An 18,051-nucleotide genomic window follows, 5' to 3' on the forward strand; every position below is an offset into this window, starting at 1 on the left:
TCTGATTTTATTCTTGGGTCTTAAACATGACCCTCCTTTAAAAAAAGGCAGAGACAGCTTGAAGCCACTCAAAAGACAAGCAGTGCTTTGGTAACAAGCTGTTTGACAGGAGACTTTAAAACTACATTCCCTGACGATTACAGTAATAACCAACTTCAGTATTTTATTAAAATATTGCCACTATACTCGGCCCTGGTGAGGCCTCACCTCGAGTACTGTGTTCAGTTTTGGGCCCCTCACTACAGGAAGGACATTGAGCTGCTGAAGCGTATCCAGAGGAGAGCCACCAAGCTGGTGAGGGCTCTAGAGAACAAGTCCTATGAGGAGAGGCTGAGGGAACTGGGTGTGTTTGGTTTGGAGAAGAGGAGGCTGAGGGGAGACCTCATTGCCCTCTACAACTACCTGAAAGGAAACTGTAGAGAGGTGGGTGTTGGCCTCTTCTCCCAAGGGAATAACAACAGGACCAGAGGAAATGGTGTAAAGTTGGGGCAGGGGAGGTTTAGATTAGACATTAGGAAGAATTACTTTACTGAGAGAGTGGTCAAGCACTGGAACAGCCTGCCCAGGGAGGTGGTGGAGTCACCATCCCTGGAGGTATTTAAGGAACGTGTAGACATGGCACTTCAGGGCATGCTCTAGTGCCCGAGATTGTTGGTTTGTGTCTGTTTGTGGGTGGGGTGGTGTGTGGTTGTGGGCGTTTGGTTTGGTTTTGGTGTTTGGTGTTCTGCAATTTTTTTGGGTTGTTTTTTTTTGTTTGTTTTTTGTGGTTTTGGTTTTTTGTTGTTTTTTTTGTTGGTTGGACTCGATGATCTCAAAGGTCCCATCCAACCAAAAATATTCTGTGATTCTGTGATATTAAAACAATTGTAGAAACTTCTAGCTAAAGCAAGGTTGTAAATGATGCTTTAAAACAGAGCGCCAGAAACCAACCAAGGTAAGACATTCACAAGGCTACAATAACCTTATAAAACAACTTACTGATGATGTTCAGAAAGAAGGCAAAGTATTAGGCTGGTATTTGAACTAAAAAGATATTTACTGGGGTGCGGCCAGGGCATCATCAGGCTACTTCAGTGGCTTTATTTAGCTCTCTCCATGCAGCCTTACAAATAATGAAGCACAAAGGGGATGTGAACTTGAAGATCACCAGCTCAGCTCCTGCAGGATCACAAGCCTGTCAAGCAATGCTAGGACTGTGTATTTCTGCACTTCATAACGCACACACGTACTCCTTGGACTACCTCACGACTCGAATTTGGTCTTGTTTGGGGGCAGTGTCAGGGGGAAAGAGGAGAGAAGGAAGGGAGCCAACTGAACTTTACAATTGATCTTTACTAAATAACTGCAGTTAAGAAAATGTCAGCTAAAGGCAGCTCCCAAAACAGGCCTCTTTGCTAAAGTGTCAATTGGCAATTGTCAATCAGGAACCACTAATAAACCTTTATGTAGTGATGAAGAAAGAGAAGGGAACCACATTCCCACAGGACACACAAGACCAAAAAGAACCAATATCACTTCTGATTAAGTATTTCAACGTGATGGTGAAGTTTTATTTGTGAAGGCATTTACTGTAAAAAAATTAACCGTGACTGTGTTAAAAAGGGGAGGAAAAAAGAAAAAAAAGCTAGAAGATCAGTTATAGATGTGCCTTTGGCCAATGCTCCTTCACTTACCTTGCTTACTGCCCATAAGCACTTCCACCAACTTGAAATTCTGGAGGCAATCCATCTGCCGAAAGACAGAACACGTAAATGGAGTTTCTGAATGAAACATAATTTTTCCAGATGTTCATGTTGAAGTTATGTTATACACTGAACACACACAGTGTGGAAAATTAAACATTTTTAAATTAACCACGATGTTGATTTCTTCACCCTAACCCACTCCTCCTGAGCAAGGAATAATCTTCATTTTGCACACTCAGCCTCCCAAATCTGGCGTCGGGCTTCTATGTCCTCCAACTATGTTGGCATCCTCGCAGCCCCACAGTGAAGGGGCACCTTGAAAGCACTCTACCTCCCTTCAGTGACCAGCAGCTCAGCTAGGATATTTCCAGAGTGTCCTTCCAGAGAAAGCCTGCTGGGAATGGACCTGCTCTTCAAGAAGATGGCCCAGGAACCAGGCTTGGCAAAAGCAGGCTGACCGGTCCCCATTTCCTGGGGCACGCCACTGGCACTGGTGGAACAAAACCCTCTTCACACTTGCCACAGTCACTTCTCCAAACTCTACTGCCAGGGACCAGCCAAGTCCCTCACGGCTGGACGAGAAAAGCTGGCACAGCCAAGAGTTGAACCATTTACTAGGATTACTGGAACCCTGGGAACCTGACACTCAGGACTGAGGAAGTGTCTTAATTTTTGGCCTAGAGACTCAGAGGACAATTGCTTTACATGTCATGAACAGGGGTGTGAAAAGCCTCAACTGCCTACATTTGATTTGCCTGAAATTTGAAGAGAGCGACTTGGAGAGGATCTTCAGCACAGGCAAAATCTGGATACTAAAAAGATATTTCCTGTATGTGCATCTTCATACACAAGAGAATGATATATTAATATCAGAGAAATTACAATTGAGCGAAGAAATTAAGTCTCTTGTAACATAAAACTAGCTTCCCAAACAGAGATGTGAGGATCTCTCCCAAGCAGAAAGATGTGAGGATCTTTCCCAAACAGAGTACCCAACTATCTCGTTTGACAGTGGCTTTTTTCAGATGAGACAAGACCTCAGACGAGATTTTCCAAGTTTTATTAAAAGATCCACAGCACTTGAGGAAAAGGACTGAAATCAAATCCTAGAACCATCCTATGGCACAAAAGGAGCTGCATGCACTACAGAGCTGTGCGCACCTAGACAGAGAGCTACAATCATCACCTACTGCAGGTAGCCAGCCACGTGTATATAATAAGGCCAAGTGCCGGGTCCTGCATTTTGGTCACAACAACCCCAAGCAACGCTACAGGCTTGGGGCTGAGTGGCTGGAAAGCTGCCCGGCAGAAAAGGACCTGGGAGTGTTAGTGGACAGCCGGCTTAACATGAGCCAGCAGTGTGCCCAGGTGGCCAAGAAGGCCAACGGCATCCTGGCTTGTATCAGGAATAGCGTGGCCAGCAGGAGCAAGGAAGTCATCGTGCCTCTGTACTCGGCACTGGTGAGGCCTCACCTCGAGTACTGTGTTCAGTTTTGGGCCCCTCACTACAGGAAAGACATTGAAGTGCTGGAGCGTGTCCAGAGGAGAGCCACCAAGCTGGTGAGGGCTCTAGAGAACAAGTCCTATGAGGAGAGGCTGAGGGAACTGGGCATGTTTAGTTTGGAAAAGAGGAGGCTAAGGGGGGACCTCATTGCCCTCTACAACTACCTGAAAGGAAACTGTAGAGAGGCAGGGGTTGGCCTCTTCTCCCAAGGGAATAATGACAGGACCAGAGGAAATGGTATGAAGCTGCGGCAAGGGAGGTTTAGATTACATATTAGGAAGAATTACTTTACTGAAAGAGTGGTCAAGCACTGGAACGGCCTGCCCAGGGAGGTGGTGGAGTCACCATCCCTGGAGGTATTTAAGAAACGTGTAGACATGGCACTTCAGGGCATGCTCTAGTGCCCAGGATTGTTGGTTTGTGGTGGGGTGTTGGGTGTGAGATTATGGGTGTGGGGTTTAGTTGGTGGGTGCTTTTTTTTTTTTTTTTTTCTGGTGTGGGGTTTTTTTTTTGTTGTTGTTGTTGGGTTTTTTTTTTTGTTTTGTTTTTGTGTGGGTTTGTGTGTGTGTTTTTTTTTTTCTTTTTTTTTTTTTTTTTTAATGTGGTTGGACTCGATGATCTCAAAGGTCCCTTCCAACCACTAAGATTCTGTGATTCTGTATGTTCCTATACACCCTGTAAATAACCACAAAAGGCGTTGGTCACCCTCTGTGAGCATAGCAGAAGCCTGGAGCAGCAGAAGCCCCAACTGCTGAATGAGATGTGCATGCTGTAGCTTCACACCTCCACATCTGTGTGTCTGACCGAGACTGCCAGCACCGTGGCACACCTGCAAGTTCTACTAACACACTTCCTAAAAGTCAGGCTATCTTGGCACCAACTGTAAGAAAAACAGGCAGACTGAAAAGAGATCATCTTCCAAGGAAAACATGTGCATCTGCAAGATTACAAGATGTATCTAATCATTTCCAGTGAGGTGGGAAGAAATGCAGATGGTAAAGAACATGGGCGCCATTCAGCTTTGAGTCCTTCCTTGTAGTCCTTAAGGACTACAGAGATGCTGTTCGCCACTGTAGGGAGAAAATTCATGTGGCCAAAGCTTGATTAGAGTTCAAGCTGGCCAGCACTGTGAAGGACAACAAAAATGTCTTTTTAAAATATGTCAGCAGCAAAAGAAGGATTAGAGATAACACCGGTCTGTTACTTGATGAAGTTGGTCACCTCACAAATACGGAAGTAGCCAGAGTGGAGACATTTAGTGCCGCCTTCGCCTCCATCTTCAACGCTGGTGATGGGCCCTGGGACCCTGAAGCCCTGCACTGGAAGACCGTGACTGTGGGGATGATCAACTTCCAGCCAAACCTGAGCTTGTTCAAGACTTGCTGCTCCAGCTGGATGCACGTGTAATCTATGGGGCCCAATGGGATTCATCCCAGAGAACTGAAAGAACTGGCCTGTATCATTGCATGAGCTCTCTCCATTATTTTTCAATGGTCCTGGGAGTCTGGAGAGGTCCCATTTTTCAAGAAGGGAGGTCCCATTTTTCAAGAAGGGTAAGAAGGAAGACAACTGCCAGTTGACTACTGGCAACTACAAGCCTGTCAGTCCCACTTCAGCGCCTGGCACAGTTATGGAGAAGGTTATTCTGGGAGCTATTGAAAAACATTTGAGACAACACAGTCATTGGTCATAGCTAGCACAGGTTCACAAGGGGAGAGTCCTGCTTAACCAACTTAATTTCCCTTTATGACAAAGGCACCCACCTAGTTGACCAAGGGAAGCCAGTGGATGTGGTGGTTTTGGATTTTAGCAAAGCTTTTGATACTGTCTCTCACAGAATCCTTCTGGATAAACTGTCCAGCACACAGCTAGACGAGTTCATAATATATTGGGTGAGCAACGTTGGCTGACAGGTCGAGCTCAAAGAGTTATAGTAAATGGGGTTACATCAGGCTGGTGGCCAGTCACCAGTGGGGTTCCGCAGGGCTTTATTTTAGGGCCAGTGATCTTTAATGATTTTATAGATGATCTGGACACAGGATGGCAAGTTGCATATGAGTTGACAGTGTGCCCTGGCAGCCAAATGGGCCAGCTGTGTCCTGGGGTGCACCAAGCACAGCAGACCTAGCTGCTCGAGGGCGATGACTGTCCCACTTGACACTGCATTGCTGCAGCCCCACCTTGAGTCCTGTGTGCAGTTTTGGGCACTTCAATGTAAGAAGGACATCAGACTATTAGAGTGTGACCAGGGCAGGGCAACCAAGACGGTGAAAGGCCTCGAGGGCAAGACTTAGGAGGAGCAGATGAGGTCACTTGGTTTGTTCAGCTTGAAGAAGAGAAAGCTGAGGGGTGACCCCAATTTGCAGTCCACAACCTCCTCAAGTCAGGTGTGGAGGGGGAGGTGTTGATCTCCTCTCTCTGGTGACCAGTGACGGGACAACGAGGAAATGGGGAAGGTCAGATTGTACAGTAGAAAAAGGTTCTTCACTGAGAGGATGGATTGGTCACTGGAACAGGCTCTCCACAGAAGTGGTCACACCACCAAGCTGGTCAGACTTCAAGGAGCATCTGGACAACACTCTTAGTGATATGGTTTAGTTTTAGGTAGTCCTACAAGAAGCAGGGAGTTGGACCCAATGATCCTTATGGGTCCCTTCCAACTTGAGATATCCTATGATTTCCTTTGCAGAGCAGCACAAAGAAGTAGGAGGCAAGCATAACCATCCTAACAGTGAGTGCCAGCTTCCCAACAAGGTAAGATTGTGTAGTTACAGTGTAGTTACACACAAGTGTATTTTAAATATATCAAGAGATAAACAACCAGAAAAAAAATATTCTGCACACCAACAACCACTGTGTTCACACAAGTAAATGTGCTTGACCCAGAAAGACTGATGGTAACTTCCAGTGCAGAGCAACCAGGTCTACCTTCAAGACTGCAGAGAGTTTCGAGCATCATACCAGCCACAAGAGATCACCTACCAAACATTAACAACATTCACATTAACAGCTAATGGACTGATTATAATTTTTTTGAAGAGAAAAACACACACCTCAGAATCACTCAGGCTGTATATAAACATGTCTATGATCTTTCACTTACCTGCCTTCCAAGTAATGGAAGCACTTCTTTGATCACAGTCTGCGTAGTGCTATCTTTATTTACTCGTAGAGAAACATATGCCATTCCCACCCTAAAAAGAAAAAAAAATGCTTATTTTAAGACAATCATTTGACCTATCCTGTGTGTACTTTTCTTACCCAAGCAGCAAATTTTCCATGGGGGTAGGCAGAAATTTTTATTAATTGAAGAAAGTTCTTCAATGAGGGTCATGGCAGATGCAGTATTAGCCCCACAGACAAGCAAAGACTTTCATCTCAAGGAACTGGTCATTACAATTCCAGCACTGCAAATTAGTTTTTTTCTATATACAGAACTACCTACAAGTCCTTCATAAAATTCAGCAATGTAGTTGCATTAGTAAAATTAAAAAATGTTTAAATTTTAGCCCATTGCTCTTAAGAAATGAATAGGTCACCAGCCAGTCTGGTTTCCACTGCTAAATATCCTTAAAATATATATTGTCTCAGTGGTAGTAAATGGAACATATTTTTTCTTTATTTTTTCCTCCTATTTTCACATTAGAAGTTACACTGAATTCTTCCCACTTAATATTTCTTCAAAAAAACCCATCAATCTTTCAAGTGACGTGTGTATGTCATCATTTGTTTACAGATGCAGTTAATGTAAGGTTTTATCTTCCTTACCAAACGCACAATAATAGAACTGAACAAGTTGCACAGTACGTCCCACACTCATAAAGAAACCCACAAGCGCATTTCCAGGCACGGGGATGAATAATAAGTATACTACTCATTCAGAAAAATAAATGGAAGAATCCTGAAACACAGAAGATGAAACTACATTCTCTGTTACACTTGTGCAGCTTCAATAACTGAAACACACCAGGCTAGACTAGAGAGGACAAATGTAGCAAAACAGGACAACCTTGGGATAAAGGAGACCACTCACTTCAGCCAGGCAGGATAAATTCTGATCACTTCCTCATCCTTTGGTTTGGCTCTGATGATCCAAGCTTCAGGAACGGATTCTCGGAATACCGAGCCCAAGTTGCTGTCCTCTGCAGCATCGTTCCTGTTGATAAAATCATCAGACAGCAGCGCCTGCTGTGTAAAAGTCTGAAGCTCATACTCCTGCTGGTCGTCGTTTATGTAGTATGCCCTCAAAGCAGCCTCCTACAACACAGCAAGATAAATTAACGTTTTCTTGAAAAGGCATCGTTAATAGCTGTGTAGCCATAGACATTTACGAATATCTTACTTATGGAACCAACCTTTAACGCATGCTTTAAGTGCAGAACGGTGGGTAAATAGCAATGGCAAAAACCAAAACAAGAGCCAAGCTTTGAAAAGAAATTTTAGTAGAAGATACAAAAACAAAGCCTGAGATATCAATGGATTTGAACACAGCCCACAGTATTTTTGTCAAGTGATAGTCATTTTAACTCCATAGATCACGTGTAAAAATTCAGCACCAATACAGCTACACTCACTGCATGCAAAATTCACTCCACAAGGAAAATGGTAAAACTACACTTGATTGATTGTGCCCAACTTTGCACTACGGAGATGCTGAAAATCACTGAGCTTCTCAGCCACAAGGCTGCCCTGAACCACACACCTGTGAAGAGGAAAGGTAAGGGCTGTCCTTGGAAGATGCAAGCAGTGACAGGAATTTTACATCCATCACTGACCCTTGTCTGCAGCACCTCTACTCACACAGATGCTGTAGTGAATAAAGCCCAGTAAGTCACTTTCGAGAACTGGTATTAATCTGCCCCAATATGTTAAGAAGCAGAGTGATAAAATGTGCATGAAAGGCAGGTAGCACTCTTAAATAAAAGCGTTTTCAGCACTGTACACAATTTTCCTTGAAGATCTTTGACAAGCAGAACACTACAAACCATTTTCAAAACTCCTGTTGATTTTGAGCACAATATCAAGGTAAAAACCTTAATGAGCCATAGGTTTAAACTGTCAAAATTCTGACATAATAAATTCTCCAGACCCCTGTGCCAAGTCCTTTATGACTCTGAGGCCTCACCAAGCTCAATTCTACTGTGCACCACGCCGTGCTCCCTCTGGGCTTGGTTTCTGCACAGCAGGTGGTCTCTGCCCAGCTCAGTAAACTAAGATCTGTACAGAAGGTTTGATTTAGTACTGAGTCATGCTTCCACCCCAGATAGAGCACTGGAAAAGCCAGGGAGTGGCCACTATGGGATGGATAATTCATTACTTTCACAGCCAAGGAGTGGAGGTAACTATGTCATGCTTCAATCTTTGATTCAAAGCCGATTAATGGAAGTGCAATAGCGGTGGCTGTCCAAGAGAAACATCAAACCACTAAATATTATAGAAGGGGAGCAAGATCTAATGAGCTGATTATCCAGTACTGCTCAATCAGTAAAATCAGACTTCAGTGTCACACAGGGAAGGAGAATGACTGCTTAACATGTGATATGCTGTGGTCCCCGTTATGCGATAGATATGTAGGCCACCGCTTCTTCAGCTGCTCTGAAGTAAGAGCACTACACAAAGAAGACAAATTACGTTGTAGTATTATAGTCTATTTAGAGATTTTGTTGTTGTTGAGTCACATTTGTAGAACTATCAGCTTTTGACTATTGCAATATACAATCATACACCCCTTTATCACACTGGAATATTGACCTTCACCGAGTATCTTACCACAACTTCTTCATTTTTTGCAATCCTTGGAACTGAAATCAGTCGAAATTGATTGCGTTTCACTGCATCATTCCCATCAAATATCTTTAATGTTTGTTTACCTGAATGAAAACAATTGTTGTATTTCAATAACACACCCCTCAAATCATAAAGCTACCTGAACAGGAAGCAAATAACGGAACTTGTAAAAATCTGCTTTTAACCCACTGAACTGATTCTTTACCACAAGCTTTGAGGCCAAATCTTGTCATTTTTATTTTGTTACTGTTCATTTAAAACAAAGGTACATTCATGGAGAAAAGTGGGAAAAGTATTTCAGGTAATCATAGTTTTATCCTGGCTTTTGATATAACTGTTTATATCTAACTATACGGTTTATGTTACAACTTCTTCATCCTCACCATTCAAGGCTGCACTTCTTACTGGCGAGTTCAACAACATGAAAACCGAGACAGAGTGCCACCACCTTCAGAACAGCTCCCAAAGCAGTGCCAGTTCTGAGAGCACCCTTCCAAAGAAAGTCCTTAAAGTACCTCTGAAGACAGGCTGAGAGAGTTGGGGTTGTTCAGCCTGGAGAACAGAAGGCTCCAGGGAGACCTCATAGCAGCCTTCCAATATCTGAAGGGAGCCCACAGGAGAGATGGGGAGGGACTCTTTATCAGGGAGTGCAGGGATAGGACAAGGGGTAATGGTTTTAAACTGAAAGAGGGGAGATTCAAATGAGATACCAGAAAGGAATTCTTTACTGTGAGGGTGGTGAGGCACTGGAACAGGTTGCCCAGGGAAGCTGTGGCTGCCCCATCCCTGGAAGTGTTTAAGGCCAGGCTGGATGGGGCTTTGAGCAACCTGCTCTAGTGGGAGGTGTCCCTGCCCATGGCAGGGGGGTTGGAACTGGATGATCTTTAAGGTCCCTTCCAACTCTAACCATTCTATGACTTTTAAAGTATTTTTTTTATATGAAGAGTAGTTTTACCAGGTGGAGTTGGCTTTTCAGTTTTCCCTTTTTTTCTAACTATCAACTTAGTGGTTTATGTCTGTTGTCAATTTTTTTTTTTTCAGTCACAGTATAAGAAACTTTTAAATATCAACTCTCACTTTAAAAGTATCCTTGAAACTCCACTGCCATTGCATTGAGATTATAACACGTTAGAAAGTGATTCAACTTTTAAACTCTGCTAGATTAATACCAGAAAAAGTGAAAATTTTTTTTAGAAACAGATTTCTGTCAGAGTGATCTCCATGGTGACTTTAGCATAGCCAAATTTTAACCAAAAGACACACAGTGTCCTGGGTGACTTTCTTTAGGGTTAACACAACTTCAGAAAACACAGCAAACACTGGTTACTGACAGCACAGCCAATGTTCTGAGTATGAACTTTCATAACATTATCAACATCTCTGTTTTCTCTTGCAATCCAGAGGGTAGACAACCATCTGAGAACAAAAACATTCATCCAAGTTTTAGTACTTGTTTTCATTTGAATTGCCTTTGTAGTCTGTTCTTGTTAGATACTAGCTGGCCTGAGAGAATCGCTAGCAATTTTAACTGGAGATTTTTTTTTTTTTTTATGAGCTCTCCACTTAAGACCAGCCAAATGTTGCAAAAAGTTGGCTTGACTCTTAAAATATCGCAAGGAGGAGTTTAGATCTACAAACCAGTAGTAACATCCTAAACTCAAGTACATTCCTTAGCTAAATACACAGTATGCTCAGCCCTGCTTTCCTTAAGGTAATCTGGTTATCCGTCACACCAAACAAGCTCAATTTATCAGCGGAAAATCATGTGTAACTTTGTCACTGTCGTCCTCACAGGGGTCACTTTTACTGCAGCCTGATGGAAGATGTTTTTTCTTGCACATGAGCTTCTGGAGATGCATTAACAAAAGAAAAAACAGCTACTTATTGGACCACAACTAGTCATCCAGAAAAACACTTATCAACTAATTCAAGTGCACATCCACAACATGAAATTAAGGGGTGTCTCATGCCAGCCTAGTTTGTCTAACTAGCCTTGGAAAGAAGCTCAACTATAACCACTTTTGAAGTTAGATAAAGCTCTTTCTCCCTCTTGTTCCAGTTTTTAAAAATTAGAAAATGACCTAATTAAAGAAGTGAAGTCTACATACCACTTCTTAGTATTAAAAAAACCCTTGCTAATATGCAACAGATGCACATAAAAATTCTGGTATTTAAAGGAGTTACTGCCTGTTTTAAAAGACTGACACTTTACTGCCAAACGTCTTTTATCTTTTCCTGCTGGATCAGACTACACAGTATCAGGACTTTCTCCTGAAAAACACATTACTTTTTTTCTTATCATGGGATACTGAGTTGAAAAAAAGCTGTTCTTCAGGCTTATGCTATTCAAGGGAAAAACGACTACAAAAAGGTCCACTCCAGGCATAATCTACCGAACTACAGAACTTGATTTCAGAGGCTAAGATACCAAGTTTTCCTGGGAAAAGGCTAAAGAGCATTTGATGAGTCCAAAGTGCATGTCCTTGTGACTTCCAAATCCCCATAGACAGGAGGACATAGGTTCTGAAAAGACTTCTGTGTGGTTTGTGGCAGAGATAGGAAAATTATGTAGTCCTGAATGCTTTTGCCACGGAAGAAAGCTAGAGGCCTACACCAAGCATTTTAGTGGAATTTACTCTTAAAAGGCTAAATTCTAGCAATGCCATTTACCAAGAACCGTTCTGCCCAACAAAACTTGTGCCCTCCACATGATTTCTGCTCTCCTTCTCTAGTCACTGCTACTTCAAATTACAACAGTGTGGACTGGTAAATTTTGGTGTATTTCAGTATTACCATTCATAACCTAAACCGCAGCAATAATGCAAGTAAGAATTGTGCATTTTTTTCTTTTATTGGTCTTGAAGAGTCTTTCAGAATCCCAGGTTCTTCCTTTCTCCAGCTGTTCCTCCTCCAGGCAAGCCATTTGCAGGTGTGTCACTCCTCTGAACTACTTTTTGTGACCAGCTCAAACCCCTCTAGTTCCAAGACAGTTTTGAAGGACAAAGCTGTGTTAACAGCCATCCTCCCATACTGGTAGCCACCTCTTCACCCTTCTCCAAGCATCTGCTATATGTATCACCACTTCACCTGGTTTCACCTGCTTCTCCCTCTAGCTTTAGGGCTCTAAATCCATTTCATTCATATTTCAGAGGAACATGTGACATGCTTAGCTATCTGTAAGCGGTTTTAGCAGAGTACAATGACCCTTTTTATGAAGGCTGAACATTTTCATAAGTATCTTTAGAGGAAAAATCCTTCAAATCCACACACGTCGCCTTTTCTTCTTTCTGAAAACATTTTGTTCCTGCTTGCAGAATTACAGTGAAGATTCTCCTCCACACTGTCAGCAGGTTTGGGAGTGGACATAAGTGAGCCATAAGCCATCTCCCTTAGTCAGCACATGAGCAGCACACTGCCTGGCAAGAAATGGGCCGTGAAAGGACACACTGTGGAAAGGATGTCTGCTGACAGCACTGCAGCCCTCATTCCTCTCCTCAGTCAGGTTCCCCTAAAAACTGCTTCAAAGAGGGTTTTCTCTTGACGGCTGCACTTTCTCCTGCGGAAGATGGGCACATGCTGAAGCAGAGTTCACACACAGCCAGCAAGTGACGAGAGACACTCATGGGGCAGAGACTCCCAGGTCAGGACCGTGCCCTTTGCTCTTTACGCATCCCTGTCTGACAAATGGGTTGCCACACATGGCCAGAAAGTCTCTTGAGCCCTCAACACACCTCCCAAAACGTGCCTCTACACGTTTCCAGTGGGCTGCTATGGAGAAACTGTACCTAAGGATGAAGACTAGCAGGATCTTAAAGCAAAGAGAATGCATAATCACAGAAACAACCCAAAAAGCATGGATCATCATGTCATTCTTAAGTATCTACCGTTTAATTTTTAATTTGATAAGCCTTGTCATAAGGACCTCTAAGGCAGGGAATAAATTAACACTAGCTAATAACATTTGCGAATATCTCTCCATAGCCTTCTGGCAATCATGCTACAGAACTACAGGGAGATTTTTTCAATCTTTCTTCACTGAATTTCACTGAATTTTTTTAGAGTTGGAAGGGACCATATAGATCATCTAGTCCAACTCCCCTGCCGAAGCAGGATTGCTTAGAGAATGCTACTCAGGACTGCATCCAGGCGGGTCTTGAAAATCTCCAAAGAAGGGGACTCCACAACCTCCCTGGGCAGCCTGTTCCAGGGCTCTGTCACCCTCACTGTGAAGAAATTCCTTCTCATATTCGAATGGAACCTCCTATGTTCCAACTTGTGCCCGTTGCCCCTCGTCCTGTCACTGGGAACCACTGAAAAGAGTCTGGCTCCCTCCTCCTTCAACCCACCCTTGAGATACTTATAGGCATTAATAAGGTCTCCCCTCAGCCTTCTCTTCTCCAGACTAAAGAGTCCCAGCTCTCTTAGCCTTTCTTCATAAGGGAGATGCTCCAATCCCTTAATCATCTTTGTTGCCCTTCGCTGGACTCTTTCCAGTAGTTCCCTATCCCTCTTGAATTGGGGAGCCCAGAACTGGATGCAATGCTCCAGTTGTGGCCTCACCAGTGCAGAGTAGAGGGGGAGAATGACTTCCCTCGACCTACTAGCCACACTCTTCCCTATGCAGCCCAGGATTCCGTTGGCCTTCCTGGCCACAAGAGCACATTGCTTGCTCATTGTCATTTTGCTGTCTACCAGATTGAAGAGATTTTCCATAGAACCTCTTTACTTTTTCAGGAAGCAGTTAGGAAGAAGTGCTTGCCATCCCTGAAACAGACATCTAGAGCAGCCAACATTTTGACTACCAACTAATATGAGACATCCAAGGATGAGGGAGAAAGGGATTCAGGGAACAAGAGAGGGACAGGCAGACTGAAAGGGAACTGAGCCAAAGGGGCAGCAACACTGTGGAGCAACACATTGTGCTTGGGGAAGGAGGGGAACTGGGAGAGACAAGTTGGGGAAGAGCACAAAACACAACCTGGTGAGAAGCAAGTACAATAACAGGCGACATTAAGTGTCAGAAAAGGCAGATGATGGGGGCTGATGGGAGGAGAGGAAAGAAGATACGAAGATTGGGAAAAATGAAGCAAAAGAAAAGTAACCTGATTTTTCAGAACACTTGTTTTTCTTTTTCCAGTATTACAGGCAATTACACCAAGAGAAGGAAGCACACAACCTCTTCCAGCACTTAAGCCACTAGTTCATTCAACACAGTTGAGCATAATCCTCTTTTTCAAAGTATCTTCAAATGCAGGTGAAGCAAACTGTCTTGGGGCAAAAACTGTTTTCAGCATGACACCAGGTACAGCAATTCAACCTATAAATGAGTATCTCTTGAAGTACCACTGAACAGAAGCTTTTGTGAGAAAATAACTTGCTTCTCCATGCCCTCAACAAAGCTCAACTACTATCTATGGATAAGCTTCAAAATAAATAAAAGCAGCCTAGGCCTCACTATACAATAATCAAGTACCTTCAGCTTTTATGATTCCTGGCAAACAATTAGGGCAGAATCTAATGTCTTTTCATGTTCTCAGACCCCTCCAAGCTGACACACAAATAAGAGCTCTTAACTCATTTTTTTATTTCAGGAATTACTGAGATGGCTCCTCTACGATTCATTTGTTGTATGTATACAACAAACCAAATTTATTTTTTCCCCTCCACTTCCCTTTCATATTGCCATGAAATAATAGGAATGATTTTCAGAAGTTTGCCGTTGACGTCTCAAGCTTCACAGATTACATCTGTGGTTGCATCTCGGCCGACACCAATGAATTCTGCCTCCAGGAAAACTAGAATAATCTCTGCTGGCTGAAACCTAGTTCAACATCGCATCTCAGAAAGGACAGTCAATGCACACTCCTGAAAGGCACCCCTAAGGAGCCCTTTTAATCCCCTTCTTTACCTCCACCACCAGCTATCTGAGGTCTGCCAGCACAGAGCAGTTTTATTACTTCTATATTCCCAGAATGACCAAGAATTATTTTAGTATGAAAACGGGCATTGGGACTCAACTATTTCCCCACTACACTAACGACAGCATCCACCTGATGTTTATCCTACCATCCCCGTAACATTCAGTTCTCCTTAGGTTAACTGTCCGGTGCCCAGACAAGTCCTTAAAAGCTGGCTTATGTTCTCACACACAAGGATTTATAGTCCTTTTCCAAGCCTGCTCTGTAAATCTGTTAAATCTATCATTTCAGAAAGTGTAGGGTTGTTTTTATGGTCATTTTACGCTTTTGGCCTCAGTATCTTGGTAGGCTAAATTCCATGGTTGCTTTAACGTATTTTAGCTTCCAAAACTAAGATTTAAATTTTCTAACTTTGCAGTTCACTCAACAAGCAATAACAAAGAAACAAAAGAGAATGCACACCACTGATTCAAATTTTCTTCCACTATTAATCTACAGATCTTGCAGCCTTTTCTACTGGCTTCTTTCCTGTGGAAAACTGTGTCTTTACAAGTCAGTATTATTTCATTTGTTCTGACTTATTTTCACTGTTTTTAAAAATATGTATCTGTAAAATGTGGAGAGCTGGGATTAAGAAAAGATACAATATTCTGGAATATAATTCAATTCAGACACGCCTGAGGGAGAGCATGGTAACATCCCAAAAGATGTGGCAGATGTACTGAGTCAACACACAGAACTTAATGAGCAGCTCACTCCTGACCCATATTACACAAATGGTATTATCTAGATACTGGTGGAAGAGGTCCAGCAGGCTATAACCGTGCCGTGTGTGGGTTATGACTCCACACACACAGAGAGGCACAGAAGCACAACGGCTGGCAGGTGAACCCCAATAACTTTGTCAGAGAAGTTATCAGAGAAGCCATGCCCTATCCTGATGCAAAGGCATCAGCCCCATGGGCTGGGTGTTGCACCCACCCTGTCAGTCCACAGGAGAAACTCTGTGGGTCACCTCAGCAGCTGATGAGGCCACTAAGGAGGGTGTGGGGCTCTATGAGATACATGGGAAGAGCATTCTGGATTTGTACAAGAGCTGTTAGGGGATGTTTAGGGGAGGAACCAAAGGCAGGGAAAGGGAGGGAACAAGCCAGTATGGGGAGGAACAAGCATGGAAAAATAGAGGGATAAGGAGACAAAAGAAGCTGGTCACAGGCAAAGAGGTTGCTGGTTGTTGTGCCTGCCTGGCCATGCCCTGCACCTGATCAACACAGTCTGTCCTGTCCTCTTATTAAATGCTATTTCTAATTTTCTTTGTGGGTGTCGTTTCCACTCTTCTGCATGTGTGCATACGGGTTCGTCAGTGCAGCAACTGAAGCAGGACTGCAGGTCACTGTGACCACATGTCCATGGTGCAGCAACCAGAGTGGCAGATGTTGTGTGTCTCGCTGGCACGCAACGTTAAGTGGCCTGGAAGCCACATGTGCGTGCATCTCTATGAACGAGGCACCTGGCGGAGATGGCTACCGGAGGGACCATGAGGTCCAGGATGACTGCTGGAGAGATTGTGGGCGCTGGGGGTCCACCAAGAGACCTAGAAGGGGAAGGGGGCTGTGTGCATATATGTATGCACACATGCATGCACACAGCCACACACACGTATATGTATATACATATATATATGTATCAGAATACATATATGTATACACACACATACTCCCAACTAACAGACCTTCATCCTGCTCAGCCAGAGGGGACAGGATGCTGCAGCAGCTTCACCTCTACTGGGGTACCGGATTTGGAGACCCCTAACATCATTAAACTAAAGCTTTCAAACATCTCAGCAATTTTTTTTGTGAGTGCTTTGGGTTTAGAGACATTAGAATCACTCCCTACCTATTAAACTTTCTAAATCATAGCAAAGTAACTGGGCTCTACATTGACTTCTGTTTTGTGAAAATGTATTAAGAGGAAGTAATTTCTTTTAATGCCACTGCTCTATTTAAAACACAAGTAACACTTCTTTACATGAGCCTTGAAAATGTATCGTTTACTGCTGCTGCTTCCTCCACTCCATAGATGGACACTATATGAACGAAAGACACAGTAAAGTTTGCATCCTGCCCCAAGTTTTCCTATCTTTTTTCCTTCTTTTGTGAAGGCTGTCTAAAGCTGAACTGTCCTGTACTAGTACTTTCAACCAATCCAGTTGAAATATCTGGATCCTCAATTTGCTCTCTTTGACAGTTATGAGTAAGGGAAGTAGCCCTAGTTTATGAAGTATAAAAGTCAATGACTTATGTCACTTATAATACTGAAAAAAGTGAAAGTTTCTTAGATAAACTTCAGTTAGTCACAGCCTTCTCCAATAATAAGGGAGAATGCTCGTGGATCATAACTTAGTCATTAAAGAGACATCAGTGTCAAATCTTAAGAAGTGAAATAAAAGCATGCCTGAGATCACTTCCATAACTGAGTTAATTGTCTACTGAGCTGGATTTCTTTAAAATCCAAACAGCATTTGCACAATTATGCCATTGATTTTGTAAGAACCTTAGACTAAACAAAAAAAAAAATCATATTTATTGATTGGAAATTTCATTTTTTACAACAATCCATGCAGCTACATTAGGTAGCAAGTACTATGTTTTTCTAGTTACTATGATGGATATAGGAGGTGGGATGACCTTAAATTGTGTTTGGCTTCATCTTCTGAGAAGTAGGAGTTGGGCTAATTCCAACACCAGAAAGCTCCACACGCATAAGAATTTAACTGCATAAGAAGCAACCAGCCAAGCCCAATCCTGATGCAGAGGAATACATATACTTCTACTGCAACATATCCAAGCAAAAAAAAAAAAAAAAAAAAAAAGAAAAAATAAATAAATTACCTGGTATCTTCAGTAAGGTTTGGATCCAGCTATTTAATATTTTTTCATAAGGCAAAGCAAATTAAGATTACATGAATAAAGACTGGTATGGGTGACTATTCACCACTTACTAAAACTCTGCTTACTTGAATCTGCTGAAATTTGGACATCTTTTGCTGATCCCTGTGTTGAGCCATCAACATCATCATCTTCATCTGTGAAAACAGAAACATTTTAAGAAAGGATTCTTGTTAATTTGAACTAGGGGAAAAAAAAATAAAGCATTT

At 42.8% G+C, this 18,051-nt stretch overlaps 1 protein-coding gene across 1 annotated transcript in view; it reads right to left on the bottom strand.

Annotated features, from left to right (window-relative positions):
* The window catches only part of DGKQ (diacylglycerol kinase theta), a 97,830-nt gene that overhangs the window by 31,527 nt on the left and 48,252 nt on the right, over positions 1-18,051 (bottom strand). The window contains exons 7-11 of the mRNA XM_074166571.1: positions 17,911-17,979; positions 8,959-9,059; positions 7,223-7,446; positions 6,293-6,383; positions 1,674-1,728 (exon numbers count right to left, since the gene is read on the bottom strand). Coding sequence (XP_074022672.1) covers positions 1,674-1,728; positions 6,293-6,383; positions 7,223-7,446; positions 8,959-9,059; positions 17,911-17,979 — 540 coding nt within the window. The remainder of the gene's footprint in view (positions 1-1,673; positions 1,729-6,292; positions 6,384-7,222; positions 7,447-8,958; positions 9,060-17,910; positions 17,980-18,051) is intronic.

Source organism: Numenius arquata, chromosome Z (genome assembly GCF_964106895.1).
Source record: "Numenius arquata chromosome Z, bNumArq3.hap1.1, whole genome shotgun sequence".
Taxonomy (NCBI): domain Eukaryota; kingdom Metazoa; phylum Chordata; class Aves; order Charadriiformes; family Scolopacidae; genus Numenius; species Numenius arquata.